Source organism: Schistocerca americana, chromosome X (genome assembly GCF_021461395.2).
Source record: "Schistocerca americana isolate TAMUIC-IGC-003095 chromosome X, iqSchAmer2.1, whole genome shotgun sequence".
Classification (NCBI taxonomy): Eukaryota; Metazoa; Arthropoda; class Insecta; order Orthoptera; family Acrididae; genus Schistocerca; species Schistocerca americana.
The window spans coordinates 549,190,034-549,206,695 of record NC_060130.1 but is presented as its reverse complement, the minus strand read 5'-3'; the positions used below and the strand labels follow the sequence as shown (position 1 = coordinate 549,206,695).

General features: G+C 39.7%; 1 protein-coding gene across 2 annotated transcripts in view; it reads right to left on the bottom strand.

Annotated features, from left to right (window-relative positions):
- Positions 1 to 10,372: 10,372 nt before the first annotated feature.
- The window catches only part of LOC124555225, a 143,172-nt gene continuing 136,882 nt past the window's right edge, over positions 10,373 to 16,662 (bottom strand). Inside the window, exon 9 of one of the 2 annotated variants that reach the window (XM_047129080.1) lies at positions 10,373 to 11,022. In XM_047129080.1, coding sequence (XP_046985036.1) covers positions 10,729 to 11,022 — 294 coding nt within the window. In that variant the 3' untranslated portion in view covers positions 10,373 to 10,728. The remainder of the gene's footprint in view (positions 11,023 to 16,662) is intronic. The other variant, XM_047129079.1, reaches the window with a different exon arrangement.

Genomic DNA, 16,662 nt, shown 5'->3' with positions numbered 1-16,662 from the left:
ATCTTTTTACAAATCATGCTATTTGCTTAATACTTCTTGGCTGATTAAAGCTGTGTGCCAGACTGAGGCTCATAAGAAATTAGAAGATCCATTATTGTGGATTGCCAGTTACAAAAACTGCTGGTGAGATCAGAAACTTTCTTGTACGCACTATTTAATACATGAATGTGTGCTGGCAATGAAATATCTAAGAAAGTCCTCGAGCAGATTACATTTTTACTAATCCTCTGACTGAAGTATCTTTTAAATACATCTGGTGACTGCCAATATAGATGTGAAACACTGATAAGAAGAGGGGATCTGAATTAATGGCACCTGAGATGCTGACCTTGAGTCTAGATGTAAGTCACTAACCTGAAACACCTTTTGGAACCGAGAAACAAAGCTGCCATTTGCCAATGATACATCTGAAACGGAGGTAGAGATGGAGAGAGAATTCTGTATTTACTTTATATCAGAGTGGAGATATCAATGACCCAACATTCAGCATTTGTCGGTGCTGTGAAAGAACATTCTACAAAACAGTGGTATCATCAGTCATGGCCTGCCAGGGTCACAATAACCACTGTAATTAATATTCACATAAAAAGGCTACAAGCCCCTCACAATTTGAATTACTATTGCTGGTTTCAGCCACCAGATGCAAGCAGCAACAGATCTGTGAAAACTTCTATAGATCTGGTGATATTCACATCTGATGAGGGAAACTGGTTTTAGTCAACCAAACTGTATGCAATGTGTAGCTGCTGTATCTTTTTAGTAACTTCAACATTACTTTCAGCTTCAAAACAAACACAAATAGAAACTGAATCTGAGAGGTGGCAGCCTGTTCTAGGCCTTACTTCACATATTATACTGCTTTGTAAACCCAATTAGCATATCAAACTTTCATTTCTTTATTTTGCTTTCTGAACTGTTCTGTGTTTACTATCGCTAACTCACAGTTGGATGGACATAACTCATGAGTGGTTAGACATAGCTATTAATGTTAGATGGGTGATCATATGGGATTTTGGTATCAAGCTCATTTCTGGTGACATTCAGGTTTCTCTGTTCACATCTTGGCTCGACAAGTGAGATCTCTTCTAACTGTGGAACAACAACCTTCCCACACACTGCAGAGAGACATGTCAGTCAAGCCTCATTTTTCCTAGTACCTAGGTTTCCAAGAAGACAGTTCTGTGGCAAATGGTGGCCTGGAGATTATTCGATGACTGTGTCTGGTCAATAGGAGACAGATCTGATGGTGCTCATGTGAGCTTTGCAGACAGTAGCGTATGGTACCTCATGGATGGTCAGACTGAGACCTGGCCATCATTAAAAGCCATTGATGATTGGTTTTGGCTGTCCACAGTGAAACTGCCTGCTTTGTGCTAGTGGGAATGTCTTCCCCAGCCAGAATATTGATGCATGTGCATTTCGAAAACCTCCGCAGCACTCCTTCTGTTGGAATGAGCCATGAAGCCTTCCTAAAATTTGCAGAATTTCCCATTGTGAAAGACCAGTGGTGGGAATCTTTGCCTGGTCTCTGCTGATAAGCAAACTATAGTTTTCATTGGCTGATGCACATTAAATTATATGGCGGGAAGACAGGGAACCAATTTCTAGGTCTGGGGTTGGAGATTCACCCAGGCCCATTTGCTGATTGGTCACAGAGGGGTTTTTGGAAGTGCTGTTTGAGGAGAGAATGCAGGGCTTGCATGCCAGTGTGAGGGGAGTCAGGTTGATGGTTAGCTAAGTGAAGGTGTTGTTCAGACTTTGGCCTTCTGTCATGTCATTCTGGAGCTATACTTTAACTTTTTTGTAACTTTGAGATTATGCAGCCACATCAGTATCAACAAGATGATGCTTTTGGCTTCATGTATTCAACTCATTACAACCAGTGGTATTCTCCATTAGCTGCTCTCATGTCTCAGTGCTCAGTGCCACCACCTTCACCTCTAATTATGCCACCAATAGTTACGCAGCCACTATTAGGACTGCAAATTGCAATGTGTGCCTTAAATTTCAGGTTATGAGGTAGAATGGGGAAAGAGAGACTTGACTTCACTTTACAACTCGGTTTAGTGTTTGTGAGGCAGCACGGTTTGAGTATCTCTAAGTCAGGCACTTTTTTTCCTTTTTTTTTTTTCAAAGCAGCTTTTCTTTTCTTGGGGATTTTCAGTTGCTAACCTCTCATGAATCAATTAATTGATGCTGTTATCACCTGTAGGACTTGCAACTGTTATGATGATCTTGCAACTCCTTGATTCTGAATTACTTTCCAGCTGCATACTCCGTTGAGGTCATACTAATTTGATTCTTTTTTTTACCACGGTTGAAATTATTATTTGTGTGTCTGTAACTTGTTTTGTGACCACCATTTCAATCAACTTGGCCAGTGTAATGCTGGTGATGACCCTTTGTAATTAATTACTCAATATTCATCTTGTTAAAGAAACCCATATTTCAGTAGCTCTTGTGTTTCAAAACTATTCATGAAGTTTTCTAATTTACCTAGTTTCTTCATGAAGAATAAAAAGTTACCTGATCCAACTCTTTCATTTAGTAGTTATTAATTTACCCAGCATATTTATTGCCTGAATTCTCTAACCATCAGCTAGTGCACCAAGCCACTCGATAATTTCACGTATTTAATTTCAGCCTTTCGTATGTGGAAGAGTCAATACATCCATGTAATCCACATGCCCCATGGGAGTAGTTAATTCTCTGTCAGGATGAGATGTGATAAATTACCAAGATTTGATTATTTGCATATCCATAGTGAATTCGTTGAAGCAGTGTCTGTGCTCACAGAACATCGACTTGTGGCATAATTGGAAACCCTGCCATTCCTTCAATTCTGGTGACTCGGTGATGCATAACTGGCATTCTTGCCATTCCTTAAATTTTTGGGACTCAGTGATGCATAAATGACATCACTGCCAGCACTTCGTTCATATGGTCTGGTGACTAACTTTCTCTTTTGATTAGTAGTCAAGCTCAAAATTTTTGCATGAACCAAATACTCAAAGTGAGTTTATACAAAGGAGGAAACAAAAGCCAGTTACTTTTTAAAATTGTGAGGGGTTTTTCTCATTTAAATTTCTGTGCAGCACAATTTGATAATTTTGTGCATTTCTTTTTCAGCATGATGTTCTGTCCACATAGTTGCATGCTTTCAGTGTTGTTAGTGTTAGGGTGTAGGTGTTTTTCTGGTACCATATTTCACAGGTTTGGCAGGTTCCTCATTCCCACAGTGAATGAGGACTAGGAGCCAAACCTGGCAACTAAGCACAATGGAAAACATAATGGTGTTAGTTCACGTAGATGCAGAACAAGCAGTTGAAGAATGGAGTTAGATAATGTGCTGCATCAGGGGGAAAGTAGTGGTGATGCATTTGATACCCCACTGGGTCAAGCAGAGGATCAGTTAGCAGCAGGGAAAAAATGATAGTTAACAAGCGTTTGATGGTACAAACAATGGTGGATTAGTTGGGGCATATGATAGAATGGGGGAAGACATAGGAGAAGACTCTTTGCAGGACATGGTAGCTCAAATGAGCCAAGCAACAGAGCCACCCATCAGATCTACTGTATGCACACATAAGATGACTTTTAGTGTATAGTTTGGTACCTCATACTTCAGCAGAGTGAGCAGATGAAGAAGATGCTGGCTGATCATAATGCACTTCAATAGGAAATGTGACAATATAATAAGGAACAGAAAGTGGAGATCAAAACAATTCTCAATACATTCAAAGTTCATGAGGTGCACAACAAAAAGGTTGACCATATGTTAGAGAAGCCAGAAGAGCAAAATAAGGTAGTTGTGGATAAGCTAAGCAATCATGAACAGTTTATCACATACATTTCCAAGGAGTTAAGAAAGTTTTAGAAGTGTTTAGGAGGAATAAGATGGTAGAAACAGTAGTTAACACCACTCCGACTCAAATTCAGTGCCAGGTCATGACAGCAATATGAGATTTAGACCTAGGATCTGACAGGACATCCCCTGTCCCAGTTTCCAACTACACAGACACCGAAGATTTGTTACAATTTAAATAAATGCAAGAGAACATAAATACAAGCTGCAAACAGGGAAAGGAGGTGATCATGAAGAAGCTCATTACTCTGCAGTGTAAAGTGACGCAAGCTGTAGGCGTGATGGATTACGCTGGAGTGCCTGACTGTAGCATACAGTCTAGCCTAGATGCTACATTAGGTACTAACCAGAATCTGTCACAGACAAGCAACAGAAGTTGGCAGTCTCGACTAGCATGTGGCACATGTGTCGAATCACATCTGCCCTTTAAAGAAGACATGAGGTCAGTAAAGAAGCAGTGTTTGAACTCCAGTTACTTCTCGAAGCTCAGGAAATTTCAGGCATTTTTGGAGAATAATTAGAATCTGCACTCCAAAGCTTCTATAGAGCAATTTGATCATTCTGTTCCACCCACATGGCTGGTTCAATTCCAACTCAAATTTATTTGCAGATACCTCAAGGTAAAAGCCTCGTCAAAAATATGATCAGCAGCACTAAGCTGTCAAATGTACAGTGAGTTTCAAAGAAAGTTCCTCATGACATATTGATCACAGGAGGTACAATCTAGACTCGAAGATAAGATTACTTTAGGGATAAACTTCACCAATTTTGGCATGTGCAGTCCAGTAACATATTTTGAAAGGCCTTCTCACAAAAATCAATTCCTCGACACCTTCTTCCCACATAAAGATTTCATCTAACTCTGCAACAGTAAATTCCCACAGTTGTACCAGCAGACACTGGTTGGGAATTGTGGAGAGTATGAAGAGGCTTTTAAGAGAACATTGTTAAGAATTTCATGGCCACTTGTTGACAAACTGCTTATTTGCTTCTGTCTCAGGTTCTTTGGCCAACGTTCGTCTGATGATTTTACTGACGTTTCGCCAGCACGAGTGGCTGGCATTGTCAAAGCTTCACCCTCCATTGCCGGTGGTGAACTGGAGCTGAGCTCGCAGTCGCAGACTACATGTACCTGGCGCGCCAATGTCTGAGGGCTTCTCCGCGGTCTTTTCCGGTGTGGTTCTCCTCTTGTTGCCTGCGACAGTCGTTCACTGCAGTACAGATCCTGGCTTCCCGTACTGCAGCGAATGACCATCGCAGGTAGCAAGAGGAGAACTGCACCAGAAATGACTGCAGAGAAGCCCTCGGGCATTGGCATGCCAGGTACATATAGTCTGCAGTCGCGAGCTCAGCTCCATCTAACCACTGGCGATGGAGGGTGAAGCTTTGACAATGCCAGCCACTAGTGCTGGCAAAACGTCAGTAAAATCATCAGATGAACGTCAGTTGAAGAATCCGAGACAGAAGCAAATAAGCAGTTTGTCAGGCTTTTAAGACCTTTAAGACCTTACTAAAACACGTTGAGTACAACAGCAGCTTGTTATGCTGCAACACCAGTACAACAAGCGCAGGGATGAAAGATTCCAATCATAGTGAGGCCACCCTATCATAGAAACAATATTATATGGGTGTACGTTATTGCTTTTCACCACGTCAGATATTTTGCTTACGATCTAACATAATGATTTTGTTGACTGTGTGAGTGTAGTGGTGCTGACGGGGCACTACATGCATTTTGTTAGTGCTTATCCGCAAGTTCTGTTTCAGAAGTTTTGGAGTCAAGAAATCTAAACCAGCCTAAATTATATGCCAGAGACATAAAGTATAAAATGATGAACTCCAACTCAATGCTGAACATTCTGACAGCAATCATCCACAAGACAAGTACGTGATGGACTGGATCAACTGTCCACAACAGCATGCACACAGGATGAGTACAACTAACAGCTGATGTTCTTTCTCAGGAGGGATTTGCAATGTTTTACATGTGAGGTGAAAGTGTCTGGGCAAGATATATTGTGTTTGATGTGGGAATTTTGTTGTTGAATTGATAACTTGGGTATGCATATTGCACACTTGTAAAAGATATCTTACAGAAGCAGTAGCCAGAAGAAGATATATAGATGGAGATGATGGAGGAATTGATGAGATAGGTGATGACGTTAAGGGAGTATTGAAAAGACATTTTTTAATTTGGTCACATAGCAGATGCCACTATAAAAATGACAATGATATGAGTAGTTGATTAGAAAACAATCACAAAGCAGGAAATATGGTATTGTCTCACCCATATTTGCGTGGCATGATGACAGCAGAGCACATGAAGTTGCCCAGTGCTGTGTCATGAATATACTACAGACATCCGGTGTTGAGATACTACTCTAGATTAGGTAACATCTACTTTGGGCAAAGTTAAAGCATGTGATTAGCCACTAACCTGGAGTTAGTCATCTAACAATGAAGATGAATGGATGAATGTATGATAGAAGATTCTATTTCTTTTCCTCTCATATTTCCTTGATTGTACAGAATCTACAGATTCCTCTATTGTCTGCCAGTTCTGTGTTCAAAGGTCATGTCATTTTCTATCCTATCTGTACAAAACCTTTTGAGCAAGAAAGCCCATGTAAATCATTAATTCTTAGTCGACTTCAACTGAAGGATAGAAACTTGAAGCCCATTTTCACATTAGTTTGATGAATAAATATTTAATTTTTGTGAGGCCAGCTGCTTATTAAACTATAATTTTGCGATGAACAGTTTGAGCACCTAGGCATAATTTAGTCACCCATAAGGTGCAGGAAATTGTGCTGTTAATTGTCTGAACACAATTACTGACATGTTTAGTAATCCAGGTATTGTTAGTATACAGAGAGAGTAGGTAGAAACACAAAGGCACTCACATGTGCAGCTCCATCGGTGGTGCGAAATGGGGCATCTGACACGGCCAGAGGGGTGCTGATGTGTCTCAGCTGGGTCATAGATAGCTGGACGACAAAACAGCTGTCCTTCAAACACTGAGACCAAGTAAGTGCCCCAAAGGGTGGTGGCACATGATTGACACAATGAGAGCCTATGGACTACAACACTGTGGCAGCTCGTCTGGTGTCAGGTCTATACAGCTGTGCAGGATGAATGAATAGGGACAACTGACACAGACAGCAGTTGGTAAAGGACAATAAAATGCTTCCAACAAGCCCTCTTGTCTAGTCAACAAACAGGTGTCATGCAATACTTACTATGTGTCAACTGAGGCTATCCTAAGCCAAAAGTACATTTTCTCTTGTTTGTCGAGCACCAATTTCGTGTAATTCGTCACGCATGATGACAAAGCACGCAACTATGCATCAGATCCGTTCTCAAAAGGGAATCTCATCTCAATTCCCAGTGTGCCTAGTGATACCATAGATTAACACCACTATTTCTGTCTCCTCGTGAATTACAATACCCCTATTCACATGCAGTGAAGAACAATCACTCGCCTGATTAAATGTGACATCCTACAAGCACACTCATTTCCTGCCACAAAGCAACTACCTAAGTAACCTAATCACTAACTTGCACTCTAGCCTGTGCTGCAACACTGTAGGTAAAAATCAAGAATTGGTGTACGCTCATCCCACGTGCCACCAGGTGTAACCACTCAGATGTCCTCCACAAATCACAATCTGCCACAAACTTTTGATTGAATATTCTTCACAATAATGATCCACGTGCAATGTGAATGCAGAGCAATATTACAATCTTTATATCACATGCTGCTGCTAAATTATTGTCATATCTGGAAGTCACAGTGAGGCATATTGTGTTTCCTCAGATCTCACAGAGATGTGTAAAGGTTTGTTTCCCTACTCATTTGTGATGTATTTTTCTGCAGACATTTGAAATTGTTTTCATTATTATTATGTAAAATGGGCTCAGCATGTTTTGTCATGGCATCAGTCTAAGCTATTTATTGTTTCTTAATTTTGTTCATGGTTGCACAAAACACACGTGCACAGTGACACATACTACTGTGATTTTGATGTTTTTTTGTGGGTTCTGTTCACAACACACGTTTACACACATATAGATGATGATTCTTGTACGAAGTAACATGTCACAAAGAGTTGCATGAGCTTAAAAAAATGCTGCAGTCGCACATCATATTTTATAAAGTTTCACACTTTATGCTTGTACAATCTTGTTTGAATATGCACATCTATTGTCAAGAGTGTCTTTCCTTTTCTGAGAAAATTAATCATTTTTCTTACTCATTTACAACTGCGGTAGATGTTGGTGTTTAACTTGTATGAATGTGTGGCAAACTGAAGCCAATTCTTTCTATTTTAGATTCATTTCTCTAGGGTCTTTAGCTTAAGTGTGTTTGTGGATATCATGTAATAATGAATAGGAATACTGCAGAGGCACAACAGATTCTCAATGTTCACTCTTCTCCTCTTTCAGTTTTTCTACTATGATTCTTACATTTTCGCTATCTGTTGGGTTGTGAAAAATTTTCTGGGGAAAATCTCACCATATTTCTTGGTGAAACCTCTACTGGCGTCAATTTTAAATATGACACAAGGCTGATGTGAGGCAGCATATTGTTCCAGGCCTTACCTCACATACATCCTGCTTTGCATAAGCGATTAGCATATCAAACTTTGATGTCTTCATTTTTCTTTCCAAATTGTTCTGTGTTTAACATGCATGACTCACAATTGTAAAGATTTAACTCATGAGTGGTTAAGCCACAGCTGCTAGTAATGGAAATTGGTGATCATACTGGATTTTGGTATTGAGCTCACTTCTGGTTACATTCAGATTTCTCTGTTCAAGTCTTGACTCAGCATATGGTACCTCCTATAACTGTTGAACAGCAACCTTCCCACACACTGCAGAATGACATAGTCAAGCCTCATTTTTCCTAGTACCTGGGTTCCCAAGAGGACAGCCCTGTGGCAAACAGCAGCCCAGAGATTATTCAGTGGCTGTGTATGGTCAATGGTAGATGGACTTGAAGATGCTCAGGTGAGCTTTACAGATAACAGCATCCGGTACCTCATGGGTGGTCACGCTGAGACCAGGCCTTCATTAAAAGCCATCGGCGAGTGCTTTTGGCCATCCACAGTGAAACTGCCTGCTATGTTTGCTCTCACTGCACTGTCTTCATATGCCAGAAATATTGACACATATGCCAAAAGCCTTCTCAGAACTCCTTCTGTTCAAACGAGCCATGTAGCCTTCCTTAAATATGCAGAATTTCCCATTGCGTAGAACCAGCTGTGGGAATCTTTGCCTGGACCCTGCTGGTCAGTGAATCTAAGGGGTTCCATTGGCTGATGTATGTTAAATTATTCTGTTCCTATTTCTAGGTTTGGGATTGGCAGTTCACTTAGGCCGTTTTGCTGATTGGTAGCAGAGGGGTTTTTGGAAGTGCTATTCTGAGGTGAGATGGAAGGGCTTGCGTGCCAGAGTGAGGGGAGTCAGGCTGGTGGTAACTGAGTGAAGGAGATGTTTGGACTTCGACCTTCTACCAAGTCATTCTGGAGTTATACTTAAGCTTTTTTGTGACTTTGAGATTATTCAGCTGTGTTAGTATCAACAACATGATGCTTTTTATTCATGCAGTCAACTTGCTACTATCAGCGGCATTCTCCATTAGCTACTCTCATGTCTCAGTGGTCAGCACCACCACCTCTAATGATCTTGCAACTCCTTGCTTCCGAATTCGATTCCAGTAGGATACTCTGTTGAGGTCATGCTAATTTGATTATTTTTTTTACCATAATTGAAATTATTATTTGTTTGTCTGTAAACTGTTATGCGGCCACCATTTGAATCAACTTGTCCAATGTACTGATGGTGGCGACCCTTCGTAATTAATTACTGAATATACCGGTACATCTTGATAAAGAAACCCATATTTCAATAGCTCTTGTGCTTTGAATCTGTTCATAAAGTTTTCTGATCTTGTTTCTTCCTGAAAAATAAAAATAAAAAGTTAACCGATCCAACTCTTTCATTTAGTAGCCACCCTAAATATTGACTGCCTGAATCCTCTAACCGTAAGCTAGTGGACGAGGCTGCCTGATAGTTTCAGGTATTTAATTTCAGACTTTCTTATGCACAAGAATCAGTATATCCATAAAATCCATGTGCTCCAGGGATGTATTTAATCATCTTTCACAGGATTAGTTATGATAAATTAGCATAATTTGGTCATTTGCATAGCCACAGCAAATTCGTTGAGGCAGTGTCTGTGCTCACAGAACACTGACTTCTGGCAAAACTTCCTCACAGATTAAAGTTGTGTGCCTAGACAACTCTCTACCAATAGAAAATTGCTCATGGCCTTACTTTTTCTAATGTAGGAGAGGCATTGGCACACTGAAATTTGGACTCAGGTTATGAGGCAATAATTAGATGGCAGAGATCTGCCTGTGAAACATAAAGAAATAGATTTGAGCCTTTATTCCACACATACTCTTAGCCTGTGAGGAAGGTTCACAATTGCCTGAACTCAGCTGGAAGTTTCATTCTAAACAGAAAGTGTTCTTCTTGATGATAGTTTCTCTGATACAACAGGAATGGATTTTGTATTACAACTTTATTTCACAACAAATGGATTAATAAATGAATAAGAATGCAATGTTCTATCGAAAAGGATCTTCAATACATGTTCCAGAATCATATCCTCAATAAAACAACAGTAAACAAATATTTAAAAAGTAATATCTGTTCACAACCAAGTGAAATTCGATTTACATGCACACACGAAATTTCAGAGGTTTACCCTGAATTGATAATTTCCAAAATCTTTATCTTATTCCTTAGGCATCAGACATTATCATCATACAAGCTGAGTGCTTTAGCGCCAATTACAAAGTTTCATCATCAGTAGTCTCAATTTTATCTGATGGAACATTGTTTATTTCAGTATTATCATTTATGATGCAATTATTTTTAGTGTTTCTTTTAAGTGACTTTCCTGATTTCTTTTTAGAACTGGAACTTTCCCCTTTTCCAGGAAGTTGTTGTTTTATTCTGACTTTTTTAGTAAGAGAGTTCTTTGGGATGTGATCAGTGTAGTTAGTAATAATATAAACTGGTTGCTGAGGAAGCGCTTCATACGATGAGCCTGGTACACTATTTCTTCCTCTGGGTTTAAATATCTGCAACAATGAAACGAATATAATAATGTAAGAAACAACTTTCATAGTTAATTAAGCTTAAGCTTACCAAGTCTTTGTATTAAAACAAAATTTTACAAAAATCCAGACATTAGCTAGTTAAAAAACCAAGACTCATTAAAATGGAGCACATATTCCATCTGCATTTGTTCACTTTTGTAATTATAAAACAAGTAATTAATGCATTACGCTATTCAAGAAGAATAAATTAGAGAGATCACACAACTAAAACGAACTGACAATATAAGACAAGACAAGCTACATAAATAAGAATTATGAGCAAGTTAAATGGCTACAGAAGTGTTATGATGAACCAAATAATACTTATAAGGATTATACACTGAAGTGCCAAAGAAACTGGTATAGGCATGCATATTCAAATACAGAGATATGAAAACAGGCAGAATATGGCACTGCGGTGGGCAATGCCTATATAAGACAACAAGTGTCTGGCGAAGTTGTTAGATCAGTTACTGTTGCTACAGTGGCAAGTTATGAAGATTTAAGTGTGTTTGGGTGTGGTGTTACAGTCAGCACATAGGTGATGGGACACAGCATCTCCTACGAAGTGCAGATTTTTCTGTATGACCATTTCATGAGTGTACTGCGAATATCAGGAATCCGGTAAAACATCAAATCTCTGACATCACTGCGGCCGGCAAAAGATGCTACAAGAATGTGACCAACGACAACCGAAGAGAATCATTCAACATGACACAAGCGCAACCCTTCTGCAAATTGCTGCAGATTTCAATGCCGGGCCATCAACAAGGGTCAGTGTGCGAACCATTAAATAAAACATCATCGATATGGGATTTCGGAGCCGAAGGCCCACTTTTTTACCCTTGATGGCAGCACAACACAAAGATTTATGCCTGGCCTGGGCCCGGCAACACCAACATTGGACTGCTGATGACTGGAAACATGTTACCTGGTCAGATGAGTTTCATTTCAAATTGTATTGAGCGGATGGATCTGTACAGGTATGGAGACAACCTCATGAATCCATGGACCCTGCATGACAGCAGGGAACTGCTCAAGTTGGTGGGGGCTCTGTAATAGTGCGGGGCGTGTGAAGTTGGAGTGATATGGAACCACTGCTATGTCTAGATATGACAGACAGGTAATACACACAAAAGCATCCTGTCTGATCACCTGCATCCATTCGTGTCCATTGTGCATTCTGATGGACTTGGGCAATTCCAGCAGGACAATTGGACACCCCATATATCCAGAATTGCTAGAGAGTGGCTTCAGCAAAATTCTCCTGAGTTTAAACACTTCCGTTGGCCATCAAACTTCCCAGACATGTACATTATTGAGCATATCTGGGATGCCTTGCAACGTGTTGATCAGAAGAGATCTCCACCCCCTCATATTCTTACGGATTTATAGAAATCCCTGCAGGACTCATGTTGTCAATTCCCTCAAGCATTACTTCAGATATTAGTCGAGTCCATGCCACATCGTGTTGTGGTACTTCTGCGTACTCGTGGGGGCCCGACACGATATTAGGCAGGTGTACATGTTTCTTTGGCTCTTCAGTGTAATATACACATGCACGGTGTTCATGAAATGTATTTTCATTTGCGAATATAAAAAACCACCAGCTGACAATGAAAATTTGTGCTGGATCAGGAATTGCAGGCAGATTTCCCACTTATTGTGGTTCAAATGGTTCAAATGGCTCTGAGCACTATGGGACTCAACTGCTGTGGTCATCAGTCCCCTAGAACTTAGAACTACTTAAACCTAACTAACCTAAGGACATCACACACATCCATGCCCGAGGCAGGATTCGAACCTGCGACCGTAGCAGTCGCACGGTTCCGGACTGCGCGCCTAGAACCGCGAGACCACCGCGGCCGGCTCCACTTATTGTGAGGGGTCACCTTACTATTAGGCTATCCCAATACACTCCACAGCCAGACCCAAACTGCCATACATTGCCAACAAAGTGTCTACAGCTTGCACTCATAAATTCATTACGTATGTTCCTGTACAAAGAGACATTTTAATTATAAATTGCTTGCCAAGTGTCAGCAAATAAATATGATATTGCAGTGCCTGTGTTGTTCAGAATTATGATGCAATGTTGAAACTTTCTGGCAGATTAAAACTGTGTGCCAGACCGACACTCAAACTCAGGACCTTTGCCTTTCATGGGGAAGTGCTTTACCAACTGAGCTACCCAAGCACGACTAACACCCCGTCTTCACAGCTTTACTTCTGCCAGTACCTCGTCTTCTATATTCCAAACTTTCCAGAAGCTCTCCTGTGAATCTTGCAGAACTAGCACTCCTGAAAGAAAGGATATTGTGGAGACATGGCTTAGCCACAGCCTGGGGAATGTTTCCAGAATGAGATTTTCACTCTGCAGTGGAGTGTGCGCTGATATGAAACTTCCTGGCAGATTAAACTGTGTGCTGGAGCGAGGCTTGAACTCAGGACTTCATATCAGCGCACACTCCACTGCAGGGTGAAAATATCATTCTGGAAACATCCCCCAGGCTGTGGCTAAGCCATGTCTCTGCAATATCCTTTCTTTCAGGAGTGCTGGTTCTGCAAGGTTCACAGAAGAGCTTCTGTAAAGTTTGGGGTCGGCCTTGTTACTATGGATTTGGCAATGATAGTCGCAGAGAGTGGCTGGATGCCCTTCCTGTCGTCAATCACTGTCAACAAGAATAATCAAACCAAAGAGGCTAATCGAAATGTATGTGGAACTTGATACTCTATGACTTCTACTATCTTCTTATCACTACTATATGTGCCACAAAACCACTGAAGAGCCTCATTACTTCCCAAGCTACTACAGTCACTGCAGCACAAAGGCTACAGTACCCATCACACTGAACACCAGAACTAACATTTCTGTGGCAAGTAAAGTACTTTCAATTTATGATAAAAATAAAACTTTAGTAAGAATAAGTCAACTAAATTACTGATAAATAAGAAAATACATTTACAAAAATTAGGCCTATACACAAGTGTATGTAAACAAAGTACTGACGTAAAGTTTCTGAATCAGACAACTTGAAATTAACACTACTTTCTGGAAATATGAACTAAATAATGAAGAGATATGCTCTACTTAAATTGCTGGAGAGAAAAAAGAAGAGTTAAACCAGTTTCTCTAAGTTCATTACACCAAAACATAAACAGAAATTTGACTGCAACCCAACTTTACGATGTTTTTGCATTTTCTGGAATAATTCGTGTAGGAAAGTGAAACTCTTAAAAGTAAGCTTATAAAACACACTAATACACATATTTATTGAGTAATCTGTATAAACTAACTGTTAATACAATCTAAATAACTTATCTTTACAACAGCAAAGGGATGCCAACCTCAGAAGAAAGAAGTGGGATAAAGTGAAATGCTGCCAAATGTTTTGAATCCTTCATCTCTTACAGGAAACAAAGGGAGTCATTAGGAAAGACTCATGTATTAAGCTATGAGGCATCATCGAACTGGGAACTAATTATATATGGTGTTCCACAAAAGGTTATTTTAAATGGTATCCCACTGCAGATTGTTAATGATGGTATGAGCATATGAAAAAGGTTCCAGATATGTGAGTGGTTCGAAGACTTCTTAAGTGATAGAACCCAATACATTGTTCCTGATGGCCAGTGTTCATCAGAGACAAGGGTATCATCACGGGTGCCCCAGGAAAGCGTGACAGGACTGCTACTATTTTCTATACACATAAATGATCTGGTGGACTGGGTTGGCAGCAGTCTGTGATTGTTTACTGATGATGCTGTGGTGTACGCGAAGGTGTCAAAGTTGAGCGGCTGTAAGAGGAGACAAGATGACTTTGTCAAAATTTCTAGTTGGTCTAGTTGGTGTGCTGAATGGCAGCTGGCTCCAAATGTCTAAAAATGTAAGTTAATGTGGATGAGTAGGAAAAACAAACCCATAGCGTTCGGACACAGCATTAATGCTGTCCCACTTGACCCAGTCACATTATTTAAATATCTGGGCATAATGTTGCAAAGCGGTATGAAATGAAACAAGAATGTGAGAACTGAGAAAGGGAAGGCGAATGGTAAACTTTGATTTACTGGGAGAATTTTAGGAAAGTGTGCTTCATCTGTAAAGGAGACTGCATACTGGACACTAGTGTGATGTATTCTTGAGTACTGATTGAGTTTTGGGATCCACATCAGCTTGGATTACAGGAAGCCATCAAAGCAATTGAGAGGCAGGCTGCTAGATTTGCTACCAGTAGGTTCAAACAACAAGCAAGTGTTACAAAGATGGTTTGGGAATTCAAACGGGAATCCCTGGAGGGATGGCGATATTCTTTTCAAGGAAAAATACTGAGAAAATTTAGGGAATCAACATTTGAAGCTGACTGCAGAACAATCCTACTGCAGCCAACATGCATTTCATGTAAGGACCACAAAAATAAGGTATGAGAAATTAGGGCTCATACAGAGGCATACAGAAAGTCATTTTTCCCTCGTTCTATCTGCGAGTGGAACAGGAAAGCAAACATCTAGTAGTGGCGAGGGCTTTTAGAATGTGTATGCAGATATAGACGTAGATCTCAGGGTCCTTACTTTTTCTTATGTATATCAGTGACATTTCATCTGTAACATTACCAGATGCCAAGTTTGTTTTGTTTGCTGATGGCATTAACATCGCAATAAGAGCAAATGATGTACAATCTTAAAAAGATCGGCTAATGAAACTGACATCAATAAATGGTTCCTACCAATTCTTTGTCACAAAATTTTGAAAAAAGAAAAACCACACACCAAGTGCAGTTTAGAACTTGTAATAGTTTCCCTTCAGTCTATGCTTAAAATATAATGACAAAGAGAGAATAGAAGTTGACAGTGTTAATATCTTGGGTTTACAGCTTGATAATAGATTCAACTGGGAGAAGCGTACCACAGAACTGCTGAAGTACCTGAATAAAATTCCATTTGCAGTGTGAATGTTGTCAAACATAAGGTAATATAAAAATAAACAAGCTAGCATACTATGCTTACCTTCATCCCATAATGTCATACGAGATTATTTTTGAGGTAACTCATCAAGCCACGTTAAAGTTTTCCATGTCCATCAATACTAGAAATAAGACTAGTCTTCACAAATATTTTAAGTCACTTGCTTTGTTCCAAAAAGTTGTCCATTATTCAGGAACACACATTTCCAATAATTTGTCAGCAACCGTAAAAATTTTAAGCCTTAAGGATTTATTGGTGGCCAATTCCTACTCCAATGATGAATTTCTAATTAGAAACAACTAATGTGTGTATGTTACTAATAATACCAAATAATGAAAGTATTAGTACAATCTGATTTCTGTACAAGTTCAGTGCAGTAGTAAGTGTTGTAAAATGATTTTTCTACTTGATGAATATTTCTATTTCAAGAATTATCAAATACACCTCAGTGTACAGAACATTTACATGTTTTGTGAGTGTTAATTATTACCATTTAGATTAAAATACGATTAAGATTTTTTAAAAATTTATTCCACATCCAATGGGACCATTCCACTTGGGATTTGTGGAAGGTACATTAGCATATTTGCTTTTCTTTGTAAATATTTATTGGATATTCCTGCTTTTTCTGACATGTTCTACAGTCCAGAGGATCTCCTG